Source organism: Eriocheir sinensis, chromosome 21, assembly GCF_024679095.1.
Source record: "Eriocheir sinensis breed Jianghai 21 chromosome 21, ASM2467909v1, whole genome shotgun sequence".
NCBI lineage: Eukaryota > Metazoa > Arthropoda > Malacostraca > Decapoda > Varunidae > Eriocheir > Eriocheir sinensis.
The window spans coordinates 13,435,561-13,455,287 of record NC_066529.1 but is presented as its reverse complement, the minus strand read 5'-3'; the positions used below and the strand labels follow the sequence as shown (position 1 = coordinate 13,455,287).

The window sequence follows — 19,727 nt, the reverse complement described above, 5'->3', positions numbered from 1 at the left end:
GAGAGAGAGAGAGAGAGAGCAGGAGAAAGAGAGAGGGGAGGGAGGAGGGAGGTTGTATAACTCTTTCACTAACGAACTCTCCAAAGGATTTTTCCCATCAGTGCAGATTTTGGAGTCCTTCGAACGACCCATAATCCTATTTTTCCGTCTCCTTCTCCTCCTCTTCCTCTTCCTCCTCCTCCTCCTCCTTCTTCCCCTCCCCTTCTCCTCCTCCTCCTCCTCTTTGTAGAACTTTGTTGGATATTCAAGGATCCTCTGTCCTCCCCGAGAGCTCTGACCATCCGAGAGAGAGAGAGAGAGAGAGAGAGAGAGAGAGAGAGAGAGAGAGAGAGAGAGAGAGAGAGAGAGAATATCAAAGTTCGTGGGGAATGGATGCGTCGTGTTAGCGAGAGACGTTTTAAAGTGAATGTTTAAAGTGAATGTTGGGGAGTGACAAAGTAGGTCTGTGGGAGGCTTGGTTGAATAATGTTAAGATGGTGTGTAGTTTGTACCCAATAGAGGGAAGTAGATATAAAGGCGGTGGTTGTAGGAAGATTGTAGTGCGTGTTATCGAAATGGAAAAAAAAATGACCATTGATAAATAGCTGCATAAAATAAGGTAGAATCATGAATCCATTTATATCACTATTAAGCTACATTGGAAACCACTCTGCGTATTATATAATCTAATGCATCGCTTTTTTCCCTAACTTCTTGAATAATAATAATAATAATAATAATAATAATAATAATAATAATAATAATAATAATAGCAATAGTTTTATTTCGCCCAGCGGTATATATAAAAAACAAGACAAGTAAGCGAACGAAGTCGATATAGATACATTATATAATTATATAAGCGTGTGCATGCCTTGGTTCTTGGATCTCTCTCTCTCTCTCTCTCTCTCTCTCTCTCTCTCTCTCTCTCTCTCTCTCTCTCTCTCTCTCTCTCTCTCTCTCTCTCTCTCTCTCTCTCTCTCTCTCTCTCTCTCTCTCTCTCTCTCTCTCTCTCTCTTCTTCTTCATCTTCTTCTTCTTCTGTTTCTGGTTTTTTTCTTTTTCTTTTTCTTTCTTTTTCTTCTGCTTCTTCTTTTGCTGCTACTGATGATGATGTTGATTCTGCTACTGTTGTTGCTGCTGCTGCTGCCCTAGCACCCTCTCCCCCACCCTATCTCCTCTTCCTTACTCCTATACACTTCATTTCTTTATAATAGTAATAATAATTTCATATCGCCAGTACAAGAAAAAGAACCAAAATGAACGATATGCAATCACGCCTAAATAATTATCAACCTTCTACAAGCGTGTGCACCGTCTCTTCCTTATTTCTTCCTTTACTTTACTTTATTAACTTAGCTTCGTTTATTTTTCATTTCCCTCCACATAATAATTTTCGGGGTCTGCCTTTCTATCTTTCTCCTTCCCCTCCTACGTTACTGTGACCATACCTAAAACACATTGTTGTTAATTATGTTTAGAGTAAAGGGCGCAACTTCTGAGATGGGTCGTGATTTTAATGACTAGCTTTCTTTCCTTAAACGTCCTTCCTTCCTTACCTCCTTCCTTCCTTCCTTCCTTCCTTCCTTTATTCCTTACTTCCTTCCATCCATCCATCCATCCTTTCTTCATTTCTTTCTTTCTTTCTTATTTCCTTCCTTCCTTCCCACCATCCATCCATCCATCCATCCTTCCTTCCTTCCTTCCTTCCTTCCTTCCTTCCTTCTTCCCCCCTTTCCTTCCTTCCTTCCTTCCTTCCTTCCTTTCTTTCTGTCTGTCTTTCTTTCTTCCGTCCATCCTTCCTTTCTTTTTTTCCTTCCTTCCTTCCCTATTTCTCCCTTCCTTCCTTCCTTCCCTCCTTTTTTCCGTCCCTCCTTCCTCTCTTCTTTTAACTGTCTGTACTCTGTAGCTCTCGTGACTCCCCTTCCCTTGCCTTTTACTCATATCCTAGACGCTGGTGATATGGATAAAGTGGTGATGGTGACGCTTTTTCTCTCCATCTTTTTATAGTTACGCCAATTTATTGAGCTTGAGTTTGCTTGTATTATTTACATTTATGCGTCTAATCCTTTGCGCAAATCAATTTAAGGTTTTGCGGCAGTATGCTCTGCGCGTGTGTTTGTTTGTGTGTGTGTGTGTGTGTGTGTGTGTGTGTGTGTGTGTTTAAGATAGATAGATAGATAGAGAGAGAGATAGAGAGAGAGAGAGAGAGAGAGAGAGAGAGAGAGAGAGAGAGAGTGAGTGAGTGAGTGAGTGAGTTTGTTGAATGCTGCCGGAGCGGAGGTTAGAAAGGAGGAAAGGAGCGCAAGAGGGATCACAAGGAGAGATGAAGAAAGCACAGTAAAGAAGGGATGAGGAAGAGGATGATTGGAGGGAGGGAAGGGTCAGGTGGGAGCCAGGGAGGGAGTTAGAGAAGGAGCCCAGAGAAAGATGCAAGGATGATTTCAGAAAAGTAAGAGAAACGAAGACCCAAAGAATGCAAGGAGATGAGATTGGAATGGGGAGAGGGAAATGAGGATTGCAGACCCCTAAGAATATTTGTGAAGGGAGATGAAAAATGAACAAAGAAAAGGGAATAAAGTAAAGAAGGAAGTCGAAGTAGCTGATAAGATTATAGACATTAAGAAGAAGAGAGAATGCACATACACGAAAGAGAGATGGACTAAGGACACCGATGATGACAACGCTTCCACCATCACTGCCTCCCCTTCACCACCACCACCTCCTCCTTCATATACCTCTACATCACCACCTACACAACCACCACTACCTGTACCACCATCCACTCCTCCACCACCATTTCATGTGCTACTTTGAACTGCAAGCTCCATTCCTGAGTAGCATTTGTTCGCCCTGTTCCATTGCCACCTGTACCACCTCCTACTGAGGGTGATCAAAATGTCATTTTGCTTGCCAGAAAAGTATCATCACTATAAAAAATTGTGATGCTAATGAGGGTGGAGCTCACTGAATTTTGACACCACCCTGGTGACCTTGAAATTAACAATTGTATATAAAATAATGCCCATTTTTTGTGTTATATAGAGTTAATTTAGTAAATAAAACTATGGCGGAAGGAGGAAATATAAGATGTTTGAATAAAAAACCCTGTATCTCAAAACGAGTTTTTTCGGACCTCAAATCGATATGGAAGGAATTTCATAACTCTTATTGACAATCTGCTTCCATTTTCTAATAGTACATAGTATAATCTACATTTGCATGCATGGATAAGAATATATGTCTCAAGAGTTGGTCACAGACAAGGTTTAAAAACAGTAAAAACGGGAAAAAGTGTAAGTCGAAAAAAAATCATAACTATAATACAAACATATGTAGCAGCTTCATGATTCATCCAAATATAGATTAATACTTAATATACACAAAATAAATAGGAAAAGGAATCCTCATCCTCTTCCTCTTAATCCTCTTCTAAATCTCTTAATCCTCTTCTAAAACTCGTAATACTCTTCCGTTTCCTTTTAATTCTCTTATAAACCTCTTAATCATCATCTAAAACTCGTAATCCTTTTCCATTTCTTCTTAAACCTATTCTAAACCTCTTAATCGCACTAACGGGGTCGAGGCTATTGGTGTATTCGAGAAAACGGGGTCGCTGATGCAAACTGTGGTGCTTCTTTTGGTGTTATTCCTCCTTCTTTTTAATTTGGTCAAAATGTGTAGATATGATACCAAGGCCGGAGGAACGAACGAACGAAGCTACATTCAATGAGTAGGTATATAAATGTGTAGCTACGATACCAAGGCCGGAGGAACGAACGAAACTTCAGTCAACGTGTAGATATGATACCAAGTCAAAATGTGCAGCTATGATCCTAAGGCCGGATAACGGGGTCGAGACTGTTGGTGTGCTGGCACTAACGGGGTCGATTCTGGTGATGTGTTCGAGATAACGGGGTCGAGGCTGTCGATACGTTCGAGATAATGGGGTCGAGGCTGTCGATATGTCCGAGATAACGGGGTCGAGGCTGTAACCAAGGATACCATGGCGTGACACACGGAGGAAGGAAGGAAGGTACAAGCGTATTAATATATAGATTATTGTTACATGCTCAGGCAGTGCGGGGAATTTTTTTTAAATCATGGGATGTGCTGTACAGAAACTACATATATTTTAATCATAGATGTTGGCGAAAGGAAGAATAAATATTGAGGAATTATACGGGAAGGAAAATGGAGAGGGAAGAGCTGATCTGAATAATATAGCAAGATTATGCATGGCAGAGAGATTACTGAAACAGGTGAAACGGGAGGAAGGAAAGACTGTGGAAAGAAAAAAATATATACAAAAAAACTGAATGTGCATAAAGTTCATAAGACTTACAAAATAACTATGCTATCTTTACACACACACACACACACACACACACACACACACACACACACACACACACACACACACACACCTCATTCTTTTACTTAAATTTTCTGTGTTTTCCTCCTCCTCCTCCTCCCTTTTCCAAGCGAGTCATACGCATTTGGCACGAATTTTCAGCAAACCTCCTTAGTGAGATTTTTTTTTATAATTTCGTTGCTAAACTATTGGATATAAAGTTCTCTTACATACGTACAGCAAGTGCTTTCACCTGTTCTCCTGGTCACCGAAGTGGCTGACGAATATATTAAATTAAGAGAGCAGGCAGCCTCGTTATGAGCAGGGGACTTTCTGGTGCATGCACTATCGTATTTCCTCCTCTTCCTCGTTCACTTCCTCCTTCTTCATCTCCTCTTTCATTTTCTCTTCCTTCTCCTCCTTCTCCTTTTTCTTTCTTCTTTACTTCCTCTTCCTTCACCTCCTTTACATTATCCTCCTTTACCTTCTCTTCCTTTTCCTCCTGTTCCTCCTCCTCCTCCTCCTGCTCCTCCTCCTCCTCCTCCTCCTCCTCCTCTGCCTTCACATTCTTTGTCAATTTTCTCATCTAATCACGGCTCTACCTGCCCTCCTTCTAATTAGTACTCCTTGCTCTGGGACCAGCACAAATGACATCTTAATCAGCTATACCTTCCCTACTTGTACACTTTTGGCCACGACTCACCTGTAATCACGACATTGGTAGGAGCAAGTTACCTCTGATTACATTACCTGACTTTGGTTATAGAAGAGCAGGTGAGGAAAAGGTAGCAAGGGGGAAAGTAAAGAAGTTAGGCGCAGCTAGCTTAATCAGGGATAGAAGTAAAGGATGAGGGGTGAGGGTACACGTGTAAAGAAAAGAGAAAGTAATATAAAAATGAAAATGAAGGTGTATGAGACAAGGGAATAGGGTCAGAAGGCTGCTATTATGTGGGGAGAGAGAGAGAGAGAGAGAGAGAGAGAGAGAGAGAGAGAGAGAGAGAGAATGCATAATGTAGTAGGATCTTTTGTAATCATTATTATGTCATTATTAATTTTCTTTTCAACGGAAGAGATGGAAACTACGTAGAGTAAGGGAACCCTCAATAATATAATCAATTAGTCGAGAAGAAATAATAATAATGACAATAATACTTCTACAAAATATTATAAAGAGAGCAAACAAACGTATGTACACGAGGGCAGGAAAAGCGATGTGAAGGAAGGGAAGGGAAAGCAGACAGGGAGGGAGGGAGGGAGAGAGAGGGAGGTAGGACTCAGAAGGTGAAGGTCACGATGATAACACTAAATTTCATGATCAATAACAGACAGGCGGTGCTTCCTCACGTCTTCCCGCCCTGAGTTCGTGATAACCGAGCATCTAGCGGGCAGGTGACGCAACGTAGCCCCCCTCTCACCTGCGCATCAGTAAAGTCACGTGTTGTGTTCCTCCCCTTCACCTGCCCTAATACCTGGAAATGATGTGAGGGGTGGCGAGGGCGCGTGAAGACGAACAGAAGAGTTACCCCAGGTCAGTTACCGAGAGAAAACGGAGAGTGAGCCCTGACCTTGATGACTAAAGCAGACGAGAATATTAGAGGGAAGGAATGCGAGGACAAACAGACGGAGAATACGAGGGAGAGGGAGATAAGGGGGCGGGGCGGAGCCAGAGAAGGGGAGAGGGAGAGGAAGGGGAGAGGAGAGGTGCCAGGAGGGAAGAGTTGCCAAGAAAGGGAATAAAGGAGAGATACGTAACTTTGACATGGAGGAAATGGAGCGTGGCAAAAGGAGAAAAATAGAAAAATGAAACCAGAAAATATAAAAGAGCGGCAGAAATGCACTGAAAAATAAATAAGAATGATGAAGAGGTGGATATGAGGAGAGGGTAGCAACATGATAGTTAACCGCCGAAGGGAGGGAGAGTGGGAGGGAGAAAGTGATGGAGTCAGGGTGAGAGTGTCCAAGGGGTAGTAACTGGGTGCTGGGAGACGTGACGGCTGTTCTACTAAGCTTGTTTGTCCGAGGCGCAGTGTGTGGTTGGCAGCATCGCGGTACGTACGCCTAACAGGTCTGGTTGGTTCACTGATCGGTACTCTCAGACGCATTCACCCAAGGCCTTGATCCATCTCCCACATCATCTCAATTCGCCTCTGATTTGAAAGGTTGAAAAAGAGATAAATCGGATTCTCATAAGCGTTATCTTTCCACCTTTATGACACAGACCTTGACACACTACCACCTGAGTCATAAAACTACCCATGGAAGGGCCCACAACTCCTTGTCGGATGTGTGCGTGGCCGGTGAAATGATTTAGGATATGTTTTTTTTCTCCTTATTTTGTTCGTCTTTCAAATGGGTGTTTCTTACGTAGTGAACAGAGCTTTTTTTTTTTTTTTTACTTTATTTTACTTTCTTGAGGCAGCGATTAATGAGCGATTTTGTCCCCTTGTGCTGCTTTCATTGGTTGTTATGGCTCAAAAGAAAGTGTGTTCAGATTTACATTATATCAAGTCTTCGGGGAATGTTTAATACCACTAGCTTGATTTTGACGAATAGTTACTTGACTTATGCTGAGAATCTGTGATGTGTGTGTGTGTGTGTGTGTGTGTGTGTGTGTGTGTGTGTGTGTGTGTGTGAGTGGACGTGTGTGTGTGTGTGTGTGCGTGTGTGTGTGTGTGGTTGTGGGTGTGTGGGTGGGTGAGTGTGGTTGTTCGTGCTAATCCATTTTAGATGAGAGAAAAGATAATATGATAAAGATGATGAAATTTAGGTATGAAAGAGAGAGAGAGAGAGAGAGAGAGAGTGCGGCTCAGTAACAAGACAAACATTATGATTTACGGAGAATGGATCAGCCTCTCTCTCTCTCTCTCTCTCTCTCTCTCTCTCCCCGCCTAATTAAGTATTCATATCGCCGGAAGAGGCAGCGCGGACGCCACTCATTTAGCGAGTCCGTGTGTGCCTCGCCAAACCCGGCGGGGTGAATGTAGTGTCCCAGTCAGCTAAACGAGGCGTGTGGTCGCTGGGTAGTCGTTATCAGCAGAATCAGGAGGAGGTCGATAAGATGGAGAAGAGATCCGTAGAAAAGCTGATTATTCACGCTCATACTGTTTTAGTGATATTATTTACTCATATTATTTTATTTTATGTTCACTAAACCGTCGCTGGCAGTTTCCTGTTCTGCTTTTTGCACGGAATGTAGCTACACTTAGATTTTTTTCACGTGTTTTTTCTTCTATGTATATAACTAATTGCATGAAGTGTTTCTCTGATATTTTAAATGCATGATTTCTTTATTGTTATTATTATTATTTTATTTTTTTTGTTTGTTTGTTTGTTTTTTATTTTTTATCATTAGTAGTGGTGGTAGTAGTAGTAGAGGTAGTAAGAGTAGTAGTAGTAATAGTGGTAGTGTTGTTATTGATATTTTTTGTGCTGTTATTGACTGTATGCACACTGAAAGCAATTTTTGTATATTTATTTTTTTTACTTTCCAGACAAATTTGACTTCACGGCGCATCGAAGCGGAGAATCAGTGAAAGAAAATGGTAAGATTACACCACCGCCTTGCGTTCTTCCATGGGAGACTGTCACATACCTTGAGATACTGACACACAAAATATTATATATTTCGACGGAGCTCATAATTCTCTCTCTCTCTCTCTCTCTCTCTCTCTCTCTCTCTCTCTCTCTCTCTCTCTCTCTCTCTCTCTCTCTCTCTCTCTCTCTCTCTCTCTCTCTCTCTCTCTCTCTCTCTCTCTCTCTCTCTCTCTCTCTCTCTCTCTCTCTCTCTCTCTCTCTCTCTCTCTCTCTTATTCCTTCTCTCTCAAGTCTCGGCAGATTCGTCTTCCCTTCAAGGGCATGATGGCGCCCACCTTCACTCCGTTCAAGGATGATGGGTAAGGGGTGAAGGGAACGCTGGAGGAAGAAATGAAGAAAAGATGTGTGGAGGGAGAAGATAGACAGAGGGAGAGATGGTGGAAGATACATGATAAAGTGAGGAATGAGTGGAGGGGTTCGAAAAGGTTGTCGGGGAAGCTTGGGCAGAGGTAGTGAGGTGACAGATGAAGAAAAAGAAAGCTGGAGGAAGAAATGGAGGAAAGATGTGTAGAAAGAAAGGTAGATGTTAAGGTGTATGAGCAGATGATAAAGTGAGAAATGAAAGGAGAGGTTCGAAAAGGTTGTCGGGAAAGCAAAGTAAGAGTTGTGCGGTGAAGTGAAGGAGATGAAAAACAAAAACAAAAAAAACAGACGGATTGATTAGGAAGATGATAAGATAGAGTATGAGGAGTAGGTGTACTATGACTTACGGTTGATGTTGACACTGTTGATTAGTGGGATAAACATCGAGAGTTAAGGGAAAACACATGGATGAATACATGGGAGATTGTCAAATAAGGATAAAAAAAGAAATGGCAAGGGAAGACAGAGAGAAAATTGACCAATGTAGTAAAGGGAAGAATAATTATCATCAAAAACACCGATATATGAGAAAAAAGGGAAAGTTGAACAGGTATGCAAAAAGGTAAATCATAAGAAGTCAAAACGCATGAGGTTAATAAATAAGATAGAATGATGAGAAGCACATGTTAGGAAATTTAGGTGATAAAGGAAGAAGTGAAGGAGATGGTGGTGGTGAATAAGAAGAAGGTAGTGAAGATGAAGATGATGGTGGTGGTAGCGATATCCTTCCCCGCCCTCGCCTCACCTTACCTCCCTGTCCCTCCGCAGCTCCCTCGATCTGGACCTGGTGAAGCCGTACGCCGCTCACCTGAAGGCTGTAGGTGTGACTGGGGTGTGGGGTGAGTACAGGTGTGTGTGTGTGTGTGTGTGTGTGTGTGTGTGTGTGTGTGTGAAATACCGGATGGTGGAAATAGATCAACCGATGGATAGATATACATACACGTATCAATGCTCAGATCTCTACGTCCATTTAGCGGCGCTCCAACGGGTGAGATCACATCAAATACATTTCCGAACCGGAGAGTAATTGTACTGAGGCGAGTGTTTGCCTTCTCTTCAACAAGCGATCCAACGGGCAGCATAGAGCTAAAGTAAATAGACAAGTAGGTACATCCAGTAATATACACCAGAAAATATGGCCATGCACAAAAAATAGTAAAACGATATTCAGCGAGAGAGAACACCAAATCAAACAAAATAGAAAAAATGTTATCTATGGAGAGTAAGAAAAGATATAAGCGAAAAAAAATGCTCCCCTACCTTGATATTACTCAGGTGTTGAAATTTAATAACAGAGGGGGAAACGTAAATAAATAAATAAACACTGAAATGCGTTAATACAATATAACAGACATGTATAAAATTCTGAATCATTTACAACCGAGGAATTAACGACGTGGAATGTATTGTGCCACAGCTATACTGATTATATCCAATTGAAATATGTATATCGGTGTACGATTGTCTTTGTTTGTCTGTGTATCTCTCTCTGTCACTCCCTTTCTGTCTGTCTGTGTGTATCTGTGTCTTTCCTTTTCTGTCAGTATGTGTATCTCTTTGTCTTTCCCTTTCTGTTTTTTCTGTGTGTCTGTCTCTGAATGTGTCTGTCTATACATATTTACGTACTTGTCTGTGTGTGTTTCTCTCTCTCTCTCTCTCTCTCTCTCTCTCTCTCTCTCTCTCTCTCTCTCTCTCTCTCTCTCTCTCTCTCTCTCTCTCTCTCTCTCTCTCTCTCTCTCTCTCTCTCGTTATAAATCTCGTCCTCTCGTAATTTAGACCATTAATTGACGTGTTTTGCTCGAACGGAACGTAAAAATGCCAAAGATGAAGAGAAAGGAGGAGGAGGAGGAGGAGGAGGAGGAAGAGAAAGACGAAGAGGAGGAAGAGGAAGAGGAAGACGGAGAGGAGGATGATATGACGGCAGTGTTATGGAAAGAGAAGCATAAATTGATGATCAGGAGTAAAGAAAAGCTTAAAGGATTGGACAAGAAGATGTATAGTAGGGAGACCGAAGGATGGGCATCAGGTTCCATACAGAATTACACGTCCACAGCATCAACCTTGCATCATATCCTCTATAGTTCATCATTTATGCCGTTGTACCGTCAATGTTAAGGGGCTTTAATATTTATGTTCTTTATTACCTCCTCCATCTTGCCCTTAACCATCTCTTCCCTGTGTGTGTGACGCCCTAGTTTAATTTTCTCTTTTAGGTACTCATAATTTCTGCTCTCCCTCCCAGCACTATCGTCACGGATTCAGACTGCCTCTCCCACATCTCTCTCGTATCGGCATTTTTATATTTTTAAAGCACCCCATCACCCCTCTTTCTTCCATAAGTATCACTCCTTCATCCACTCATTGGTCTCGCTTAATCTTCCTCCAGTAAAGATATTTATTTTGATGTTTTGTTGAGCATCAAATTTCTTCACCATTTTTCTATTAACTCATCCTTATGTTTTTATTTTTTTTGAAGATTATTTTCTTATCAATTTTTTTACCTACTCTCTCTTGACTCTTCCCTAGTTTTTGTGGATTATTTTTTTTACCTAATTCCTCACTTATTTTCATTGTTTACTTTCCTTAACCAGTATTTCACCACCACCCTACTTTCTATATTTTCATGTTACTTGTTAATAGATACAATACTCACACATTAAAATGCCATAACAGTACGCATATAACCATAAAAATAAATGATGTAGGTTTACCAGTATAACCAACCCCTTCATTACCTCCCTCTCTCTCTCGTTGGGCCGTGGGTTTACAGGAGCAATGACCCTCACCCTCGACTCACGGCTGCTTTGACCTCAGAGTCGCCACAGTTTACCTTCCGCAAGTTTCCCCAGGTAGCCCTTTATTTACGGGCCCGTGAGATAAATGAACGGCTGGGTGGCCTGATTGTTCTCTCTTGGGGATGTGAATGTGCATATTAATCATGGCAGAGAGAGAGAGAGAGAGAGAGAGAGAGAGAGAGAGAGAGAGAGTGACTGACTGACTGACTGACCGACAAACAGGCATACAGACAGACAGGCAGACAGACAGACAGACAAACAGAAAGACAGACCTACAGACAGACGCACACACAAAAAAGACACATAGACAGATAACCACGCCGAAAGACAAGCAAAACTAAGTAGACAGCTAAACAGAAAACTACAAGGGCAGACAGACAGACAGGAAACAAGGTAAATAAACAGGCAGAAAACTACACAGACAAAGCTATACAGACAGACAGACAGACAAAGCTACACAAACAGACAGACAAACAGAGGTAGATCGATTGACCTTACCTGACCTATAATCTACAAAAACAGACAGGTCGAAAATAGGTTTTCCACTTAAGGCTAATGATGAAAAACAACATTCAAGATGAGATCATTAAGCCTGTTTATTTTTACCTAGTCGCCCACACATGATTGTCTCTGTGTCTGTCTCACTATCTGGATGTCTGTTGGTCTGTCTGTTGGTTTGTCTGTCTGTATCAATGTATTTTTTTATAATTTTTGTCTGTTTTATTTCTCACCCCGTTATTGTCTTTGCATGTCTGTCCGTCTCTCTCTCTCTCTCTCTCTCTCTCTCTCTCTCTCTCTCTCTCTCTCTCTCTCTCTCTCTCTCTCTCTCTCTCTCTCTCTCTCTCTCTCTCTCTCTCTCTCTCTCTCTCTCTCTCTCTCTCTCTCTCTCTCTCTCTCTCTCTCTCTCTCTCTCTCTCTCTCTCTCTCTCACTCTCTCTCTCTCTCTCTCTCTCTCTCTCTCTCTCTCTCTCTCTCTCTCTCTCTCTCTCTCTCTCTCTCTCTCTCTCTCTCTCTCTCTCTCTCTCTTTTATCGGTTATCTTTTATCCCACACTCGCTCTCACCCCGCGTTTATCAGCATACTTTGGAAGCTGCAGCTGTTACCCCGCGAAGGTTTTGATGATGGTGGTGAGTGGGGGGAAGGTAGCAATGGGGGGGGGGGAGGGGCTGTGTGGAGGTGGGGATAGGAGTTGTAAGGTGTGGGAATTGAAGCACCTGGGACTATTTTTTTATGTGTGCGTGTGTGTGTGTGTGTGTGTGTGTGTGTGTGTGTGTGTGTGTGTGTGTGTGTGTGTGTGGCCTTCCTTGGTCATGCTTAATAATGGACTTGCTTGCACTTAATTCCTTCTTTTCATGCTGCCTTTTATCATCCTTCATCAATTCATTTACTCTTTTGTTCATATTTTCACCTTTCCCTGCACAAATAATTAATTCAGCGAGGCTTATGGCGGCTCTGAGAATAATGAGCGTAATTAGTAAATATTAGATCACAGACTGGTGAAATATTTGAGCCCAGGTGAATAATAAATAGTTACCCGTAATATTTTGGGTCTTTTTTTTTTCATTTTATTTCATACACGTGATACTTTTCTATGATAGTATTTTTTCCTCTCTTTTCGTTTGTGTGATTTTTTCTCTACTCAGGTGCACGTTTTTATTTTATTTTTTATTTCTGCTCTTTTTATCCATGACGACCTCCTGATTTTTCATGTTTTCTGTGTATTTTTTGTGTCAACCTCTTCGCCTTTTCTTTTTTTTTTCTTTTAATTTTTACGGCATGTTTAAATCTCTTCGGTAAACCACACATTATTTATCCGTTTCTTCATTTCATATTTCCTACACGCCACCTTCCTTTTCTCTTGTTATAATTTACCATGTATTTATTTTTTCCACATTCTCCACCTCGCATTACTTTCCTTATCCTCTCCCATTTATTTACTTTCTCCACCTCTCCACCTCCCATGCCTTTTATTATACTTTCCCATTTATTTACTTTTCTCACATTCACCGCCTTGCATTTCTTTTATTATTCTTTCCCATCTACTTACCTTTTACAAATTCGCCGCCTCGCATTTTCCCGGGCTATGGCAGGTCGTGTAATGCAAGCAGGTGCTTTGTGGGCGGGCTCAGGTGTGGCGGCGAGATACGCAGATTTGTTCAGTGATGAAAGATAGGTATTGTGGCCTGTACGGCTCATCCCTCACCTCTGTGTGTGAGGGGATGGAGTTTGTCCGTGCGTGCGTGTGTGCGTGCTCGTGGATGAGGGCGGTATGTGGATATTACGTGTTGGAAGGCTTTAAGGATTTTATCAGAAAGTATTGCTAAGTTTCGTTCCCCCTTGTGCTGTAAAATCAAAATCTGCTTCGGATAAAAATGCAGATACTCCTAAGACATGCAAAATGATGGTGGGGGTAAAAGTAATATACATCAATAATAAAGGTAGTAATAACAGCAGCGACAACAACAGCAGCAGTTACATCAACATCGTAATATCCAGCGGCATGAATAAGACACAGACAAGAGAAGATAGGGATGACTGACGAAGCCGACCCACACACCGTCCCGAGTCGATACAGTATTGTTGGCCGTGCATGCAGCCAGCGTGTGAAGTATCGTTTGCCAATCCCCCATCGACCCGTGCCCTTAGTCTTCCCTCACACCTGACTGCGACACGTGTTAAGACCCAACAAAGGATTCCTGTTTCCCCGCCGCCCCTTCCCTCCTTCGTACCCTCCTCCCACCCCTCCGCCTCTATAGATCATGTGTCCCTCCCTCACTATTCCTAGCTTTGTATCTTTCTCCTCATCCCCAAATGACTCTACCTTCGTCTTTTTCTTCTTCCTACTTTCCTTTTTGTTTTTTTACCCCCCGCTGCTCCTCTATCATCCCTCCTTTCCACCTTTTTCCTTACTCCTCTCCTTCCTTCTCCCCATAGGACTCTACTTTTCTCTTTTTCCTCTGTCGTCGCCGATTTTTCGTCATCCCTTCTTTTTCTCTTTCTATCCTTAATCTCTTTCCTCTCTGTACCTTCCTCCTCCTCCTCCTCCTCTAACGCTTCTCTCATCCCTCTTTCCTTCATGATATTTCATTCCCGCCTCCCCGTCATTTGCTGTCTTGTCTCTTCCTCCTTTCTTCCTTCCTGCCTCTCTTTGTTACTTCTTACTGTTCTCTCTCTTTTCCTGTAACTCTCTCCTCTTTACCACTCCATCCCTCTCCACTGACTCTTGTAACATCCTTCCTCCTTTTATTTTCTTGTCTATCCCTCTTTGCCCCTTGCCTAAGCTTTCCTTTTCGTTCTCATTTTTATATACATTTTCTTCTATTTTTCCACCATACTTCCATCCCTCGCTCCTTTGTCTCTCCGTCCCTCCACCCCTCACACTCTCCCTCCTCGTAGTTCAAGTCTCTCATTCCTCACCTTCTCACTACTTAACACATACATCGTCACTTCCACAGTCAACGGCACGGCTGGCGAGGGCATGTCGATGATGTTGCCGGAGCGGAAGGCCGTGGCGGAGGCGTGGCTGGCGTGTCGCGCGGACGTGCCTGTTGTGATCGTGCAGTGCGGCGCGGGATGCCTCAAGGACACCCATGACCTGGTGAGTGTACGAAGCTGCTGACGGTGCTACTGCAGGAGGGGTTGTTTTGGTGTCCTATACAGTTGTTGGTTTAAATACGGTTCTCTCTTTGTGGGTCATGGTGATAAGAAGGTTCAGTATTTGAGTTTTGGTGTGTATGTGTGTACGTTTGTTTGTAAGGGGATACTTTACTCTGTCAATTTGTAGCTTGCAACTGGCTCATAGGCTACTTTTGTAAGCTCGTCCTCCACACATCATGGGAAGACCTCGCCACACTACAAGTTTTGCTTTTATGCTTCGTAGCCAACTCATGTCGCGTAATACATACTTGTTTTCTTCATCATCGAACAGAAGAAAAATTGCAGATTATAACTGTCTTTAAAACAACTCAAATTGACTAATAATAAAGGAAATAATGCGAGTTGAAGTCAAAGACGGGTTTATAAATGTTTATACCGCTTTTTATTCCATGCCAATTTTTCATAAAATTATTGAGCTACATTAGAAATAAACAATGCCATTTGATGAAGAAAATTCTCCTGAATATGATGATATTAACAGATTATCGATACGTTTAAAAGAAAGTGAGGTAAGCAAGCTTTTATACGAACTTATTAAATTGCAATGTTAGGCTATATGTACTTTTACGGTACGAAACCACGCGTCCACCACCTACAACTTTGTTTAAAAGCTTGCTTACCTCCTTACCTTTCTAACTTTCCAAAAATCTGTTAACACCATCGTCTTTGATTTCAACTCGCATTATTTCCTTTATTCTTAGTCAATTTGAGTTGCTTTACAGAGAGTCATAATCTGGAATCTTTCTTATGTCCAGTGATGAAGAAAGCAAATATGTATTACGCAACAAAAATAAAACTATTATAGTAGTGTGGCGAGGTTAGTTTCCATGATGTGTGGGTGAAGGCTGCCTCAGGCTGATGTCCGGTCAGCGACGAGCTTACAAAAGCAGCCTATGAGCCAGTTGCAAGCTACAAATAGGCAGAGTATATTATAGTGGTGTGAAGATAATATGATCGATTCGCGTGTAACAGGCTGGGTGGGGACAAGGCCGAGAGAATAAGTCTATTCTGTTGGCCGTGGGTGGGGGCTATGTGTGTGTGTGTGTGTGTGTGTGTTACTGACTACTCATTGCAAATTAGGTTCTGGAAGACTGTTTTTGAATTGTATTCTATTGTACCAAATTATGAGGTTTTAACAGATTCTAAATTTCCCCTAAGGTGAAAGTGAATATATTCGAATAATCCTCCTTTCAACCCTTAATTCAACTCACCTGCAGTCTTCTAGTCACGAAGTCCCAGTTAAAAAAAAAAAAAAAAAAAAAACTTAACCTTTCAATAACAACTAATGGAAGTAAATAAAACTGAATCTTCGAACACTGATGAAGACAAATGTGAGAGGGACAGATAAGGACCCAGTACAGAAACCATCTCCATTACCAGCATATAGGATATTCAACAACTCATTAGATCAGACAGCGCTGTCAACTGCGGTATTTTTCCGACCCCGATGATAAAACGCACCGGTCTTTTGTCACTTCAGCCCTTCACAATACAATGATGGTGATGGTGATGATGATGAAGAGACGCGTGAATAATCCTGCACAAGTCATCGATCAATCGTATTAGTCAAGCTCTTTTATCGGTTATTTCCCTTCCAATACCCAATTATTCTACGTCTTCTTCCCGTGCAACCCGACATTCCGTCGTCGCCCTTCACACATGCTTTCCTTCTCTTTGTGTGCCTTTCCTACTTTTTTCCCTCTGTGTGCTCTTCTTCTTCTTCTTCTTCTTCTTCTTCTTCTTTTTCTTCTTCTTCTTCTTCTTCTTCATTTCCTCCTCCTCCTCCTCCTCCTCCTCCTCCTCCCGGATCCAGAAACAGCAACCACACATACCACATGGGTGGCGAACCACTACATGTTGTGCAAGAGGAAAGAGACCTCGGGGTCACCATCAGCAGTGACTTGAAACAAATAAAACACTGCAAGTCCGCCTGTAAGAAAGCCAATACAATGCTTGGGTTCATAGCGAGGAACTTCGAATACAAGACGCCGGGAGTTATGTTATCCTTGTACAATTCGCTGGTAAGGCCCCACCTGGAATACGCAGTGCAATTCTGGTCTCCTAATTACAGGAAAGACATTGAATTACTTGAGAGAGTACAGCGCCGCGCCACGAAGATGATACCATCACTGAGGACGAAGCCCTATGAAGAGCGACTCGAGCGACTCAACCTCTTCACGTTGGAAAAGAGACGACTGCGGGGAGACATGATACAAGTCTTTAAGTACCTGAACAAGCTCAGCAACGTTGATCACTCCAAACTCTTCACGCTACAAACCAACCTGAGAACAAGAAACAGCGGAAAAACAATTCAAGCAAGGCGATGCAATACCGACATCGGCAGGAGTTATTTCTCGAATAGAGTGTTCGCCACTGGAACAGCCTTCCTGCAGAAGTGGTTAGCGCAGAGACCATCAACTCCTTCAAGAAACGCATTGATCGCCACTTTGCTGCATCGGGAGTGAACTGAACGCTCCCAAGAGTAGATACACAAGTGCTTTAATCCTTCCCTGCAAGCCACTCCTATGGCAAACGGATTGATTGAATCACTGAACGCAGGCAGCCTAGTAATGAGCCAACAGGCTTTCTGCTGCCTGCTAGTCCATGTTTCCATGTTTCCTCCTCCTCCTTCTCCTCCTTCTGAGTGATATGCCATACAGGGCGCGTCGTCTGGCCAACTATTCCGACGGGATGGGAAAGATGCGGCTCCCCTTCCACCCTCCCCTACTAAGGCTGCCTTGAGTGGAATAACTAACAGAGGAGGAGGAGGAGGAGGAGGACTGGGTGGTGGTGGAGGAAAACATCTGCTTTATGTCCGTCGAGGTCAGAGTCTGTTGTTTTTTTCTCTTTTTTTTATTTGTGTCTGTATCGCGGGTTAGACTTGTTTTCCTTCCTTTTGCGTGTGTGCGTGTGTGTGTGTGTGTGTGTGTGTGTGTGTGTGTGTGTGTGTGTGTGTGTGTGTGTGTGTGTGTGTGTGTGTGTGTGTGTGTTCATCTGCATGCGTCTGGCCGTGAAGGAATATGTATGTGTCTTCCTGGACCTTTCGAGTGAGGGACAACAACAAAAACAACAACAATAACAACAGTAACAACAACAACAACAGCATCAACAACAACAACAACAACAATGACCACAGAAATAGCAAACTCCGTAATTAACAAACATAATTTTTCAGCAGACTTTATCGAGAAAATGAGAGAAAATTGCAATGATTAAGTATTGGCATTTCTGCTCATTGCTTATTGATACAAATGAAGATGACTTTAATGACACTAGTATCAGTAAAATCAACAAAAATGTAATGAAGCAAAAAATATTCATACTTTCAATTGCTGCTATCACTGTTATTATTATTATTTTTTTCATTGTCCATATTAGTTCCGGCATTAGTATTACGTTAATATTTAGTGTCTGTACTTTCCTTATATTGTATGGGCGGTCTATTCATCAATTTTTCCATCAAAGGATATTACTTTATTTCTTTGCTGCTTTACCTTTTACGATAAGATTTATGAACGTGTGCCTGCATTACCTGATAAGTCTTCCTCCGCGAGAGTGATGGTCACAGTCTATGAATGCTGTGATTACTTCAGGGTTTCACGAGTCTAATTACTTGGCTTTATTTGACGTTCGCTACTCTGTAAGTTTCATTAAGACCATGAACTGAAGTGACAAACACGTCTTCTTCATTTCTTCTACTTTGTTTCCTCCTCCCCTTCCCCCTCCGCCTTCTCCGCCTCCTCCTCTTCATCCTCTTCATCCTTCTCCTACTCTGCGTGTTCTGGTACGTCCGTGACCATGAACTGAAGCGACAAACACGTCTTCTTCTTCATTTTCTTCTTCTTTGTTTCCTCCTCCCCTTTCCCCTAACCCCCTCCGCCTCCTCCTCTTCCTCCTCTTCCTCCTACTCCTCCTCCTCCGTGTGTTCTGGTACGTCCGTCGTTAGCATAGATAATGGAAGCATCGGAAGCGTAAAATGGGCGACATATTACTGCTTTACGGGGGCTGAAGTGAGCGTCCTGAGGGATCAATTTTCAAGTCCAGGTGAACACAACGGTTTGGCCGATGAAGCGAGTAATGCCAAATTAATTGTTATCTGTGTGTGTGTGTGTGTGTGTGTGTGTGTGTGTGTGTGTGTGTGTGTGTGTGTGTGTGTGTGTGCGGTGGTATATATGTATGTTTTAGTTTCCTCTCTTCCTTTTCTTCTCTCTTTCCTTGACACTTCTTTTTCTTCCATAGCTATCTTCTTACACTTTCTTTTCCCTTCTTTTTTTTTTAAATGTCCGTATGTACGTGTGTGTAATGTGTATGTGTTTATTTGTGTGTTTTGTATATGGATGTGTGTGTGTGTGTGTGTGTGTGTGTGTGTGTGTGTGTGTGTGTGTGTGTGTGTGTGTGTGTGTGTGTGTTTCCGATCTGTTTGTCTGTCATCACATTTCTGGCAAATTATTTCCTTCCCCTTTCTTGTTATTCTCGTGTAATCTCAATTTCTCCTTATATTTTCTTCCTGTTTCTCTTCTTATGTTTTCTTCCTGTTTCTCTTCTTATATTTTCTTCCTGTTTCTCTTTCTATATTTTCTTACCGTTTCTCTTCTTATATTTTCTTCCTGTTTCTCTTCCTATATTTTCCTACCGTTTCTCTTCTTATATTTTCTTCCTGTTTCTCTTCCTATATTTTCTTACCGTTTCTCTTCTTATATTTTCTTCCTGTTTCGCGTTCCTTTCAACTTTATTCATATCCTTCTTTGCTTCTCATTTCTTCTACCTCCTAATGCGATCACTTCACCCAATTTGTATCTTTTCTTTCTAACACATCCCTACTCATCCGCCTTACATCTTCCTCACTAATACCAATTAATTATTTTCTTAACTAACCCCGCCCATACCTAACTGTTCCCCCTTCTCCCTTCCACAATCCCTCACACCCTTCCTCTTTTCTCCTCACCCTCGCTCTATCCATCACCACCTTCACCCTTACTTTTCTTCC

At 42.2% G+C, this 19,727-nt stretch overlaps 1 protein-coding gene across 2 annotated transcripts in view; it reads left to right on the top strand.

Annotated features, from left to right (window-relative positions):
• The first annotated feature begins 6,262 nt into the window (after positions 1–6,262).
• LOC127001714 (N-acetylneuraminate lyase-like) overlaps positions 6,263–19,727 on the top strand; it is a 51,049-nt gene continuing 37,584 nt past the window's right edge. The window contains exons 1-5 of one of the 2 annotated variants that reach the window (XM_050866811.1): positions 6,263–6,380; positions 7,824–7,874; positions 8,158–8,225; positions 9,058–9,128; positions 14,539–14,681. In XM_050866811.1, coding sequence (XP_050722768.1) covers positions 7,872–7,874; positions 8,158–8,225; positions 9,058–9,128; positions 14,539–14,681 — 285 coding nt within the window. In that variant the 5' untranslated portion in view covers positions 6,263–6,380; positions 7,824–7,871. Of the gene's footprint in view, positions 6,398–7,823; positions 7,875–8,157; positions 8,226–9,057; positions 9,129–14,538; positions 14,682–19,727 lie in introns of both variants that reach the window. The other variant, XM_050866813.1, reaches the window with a different exon arrangement.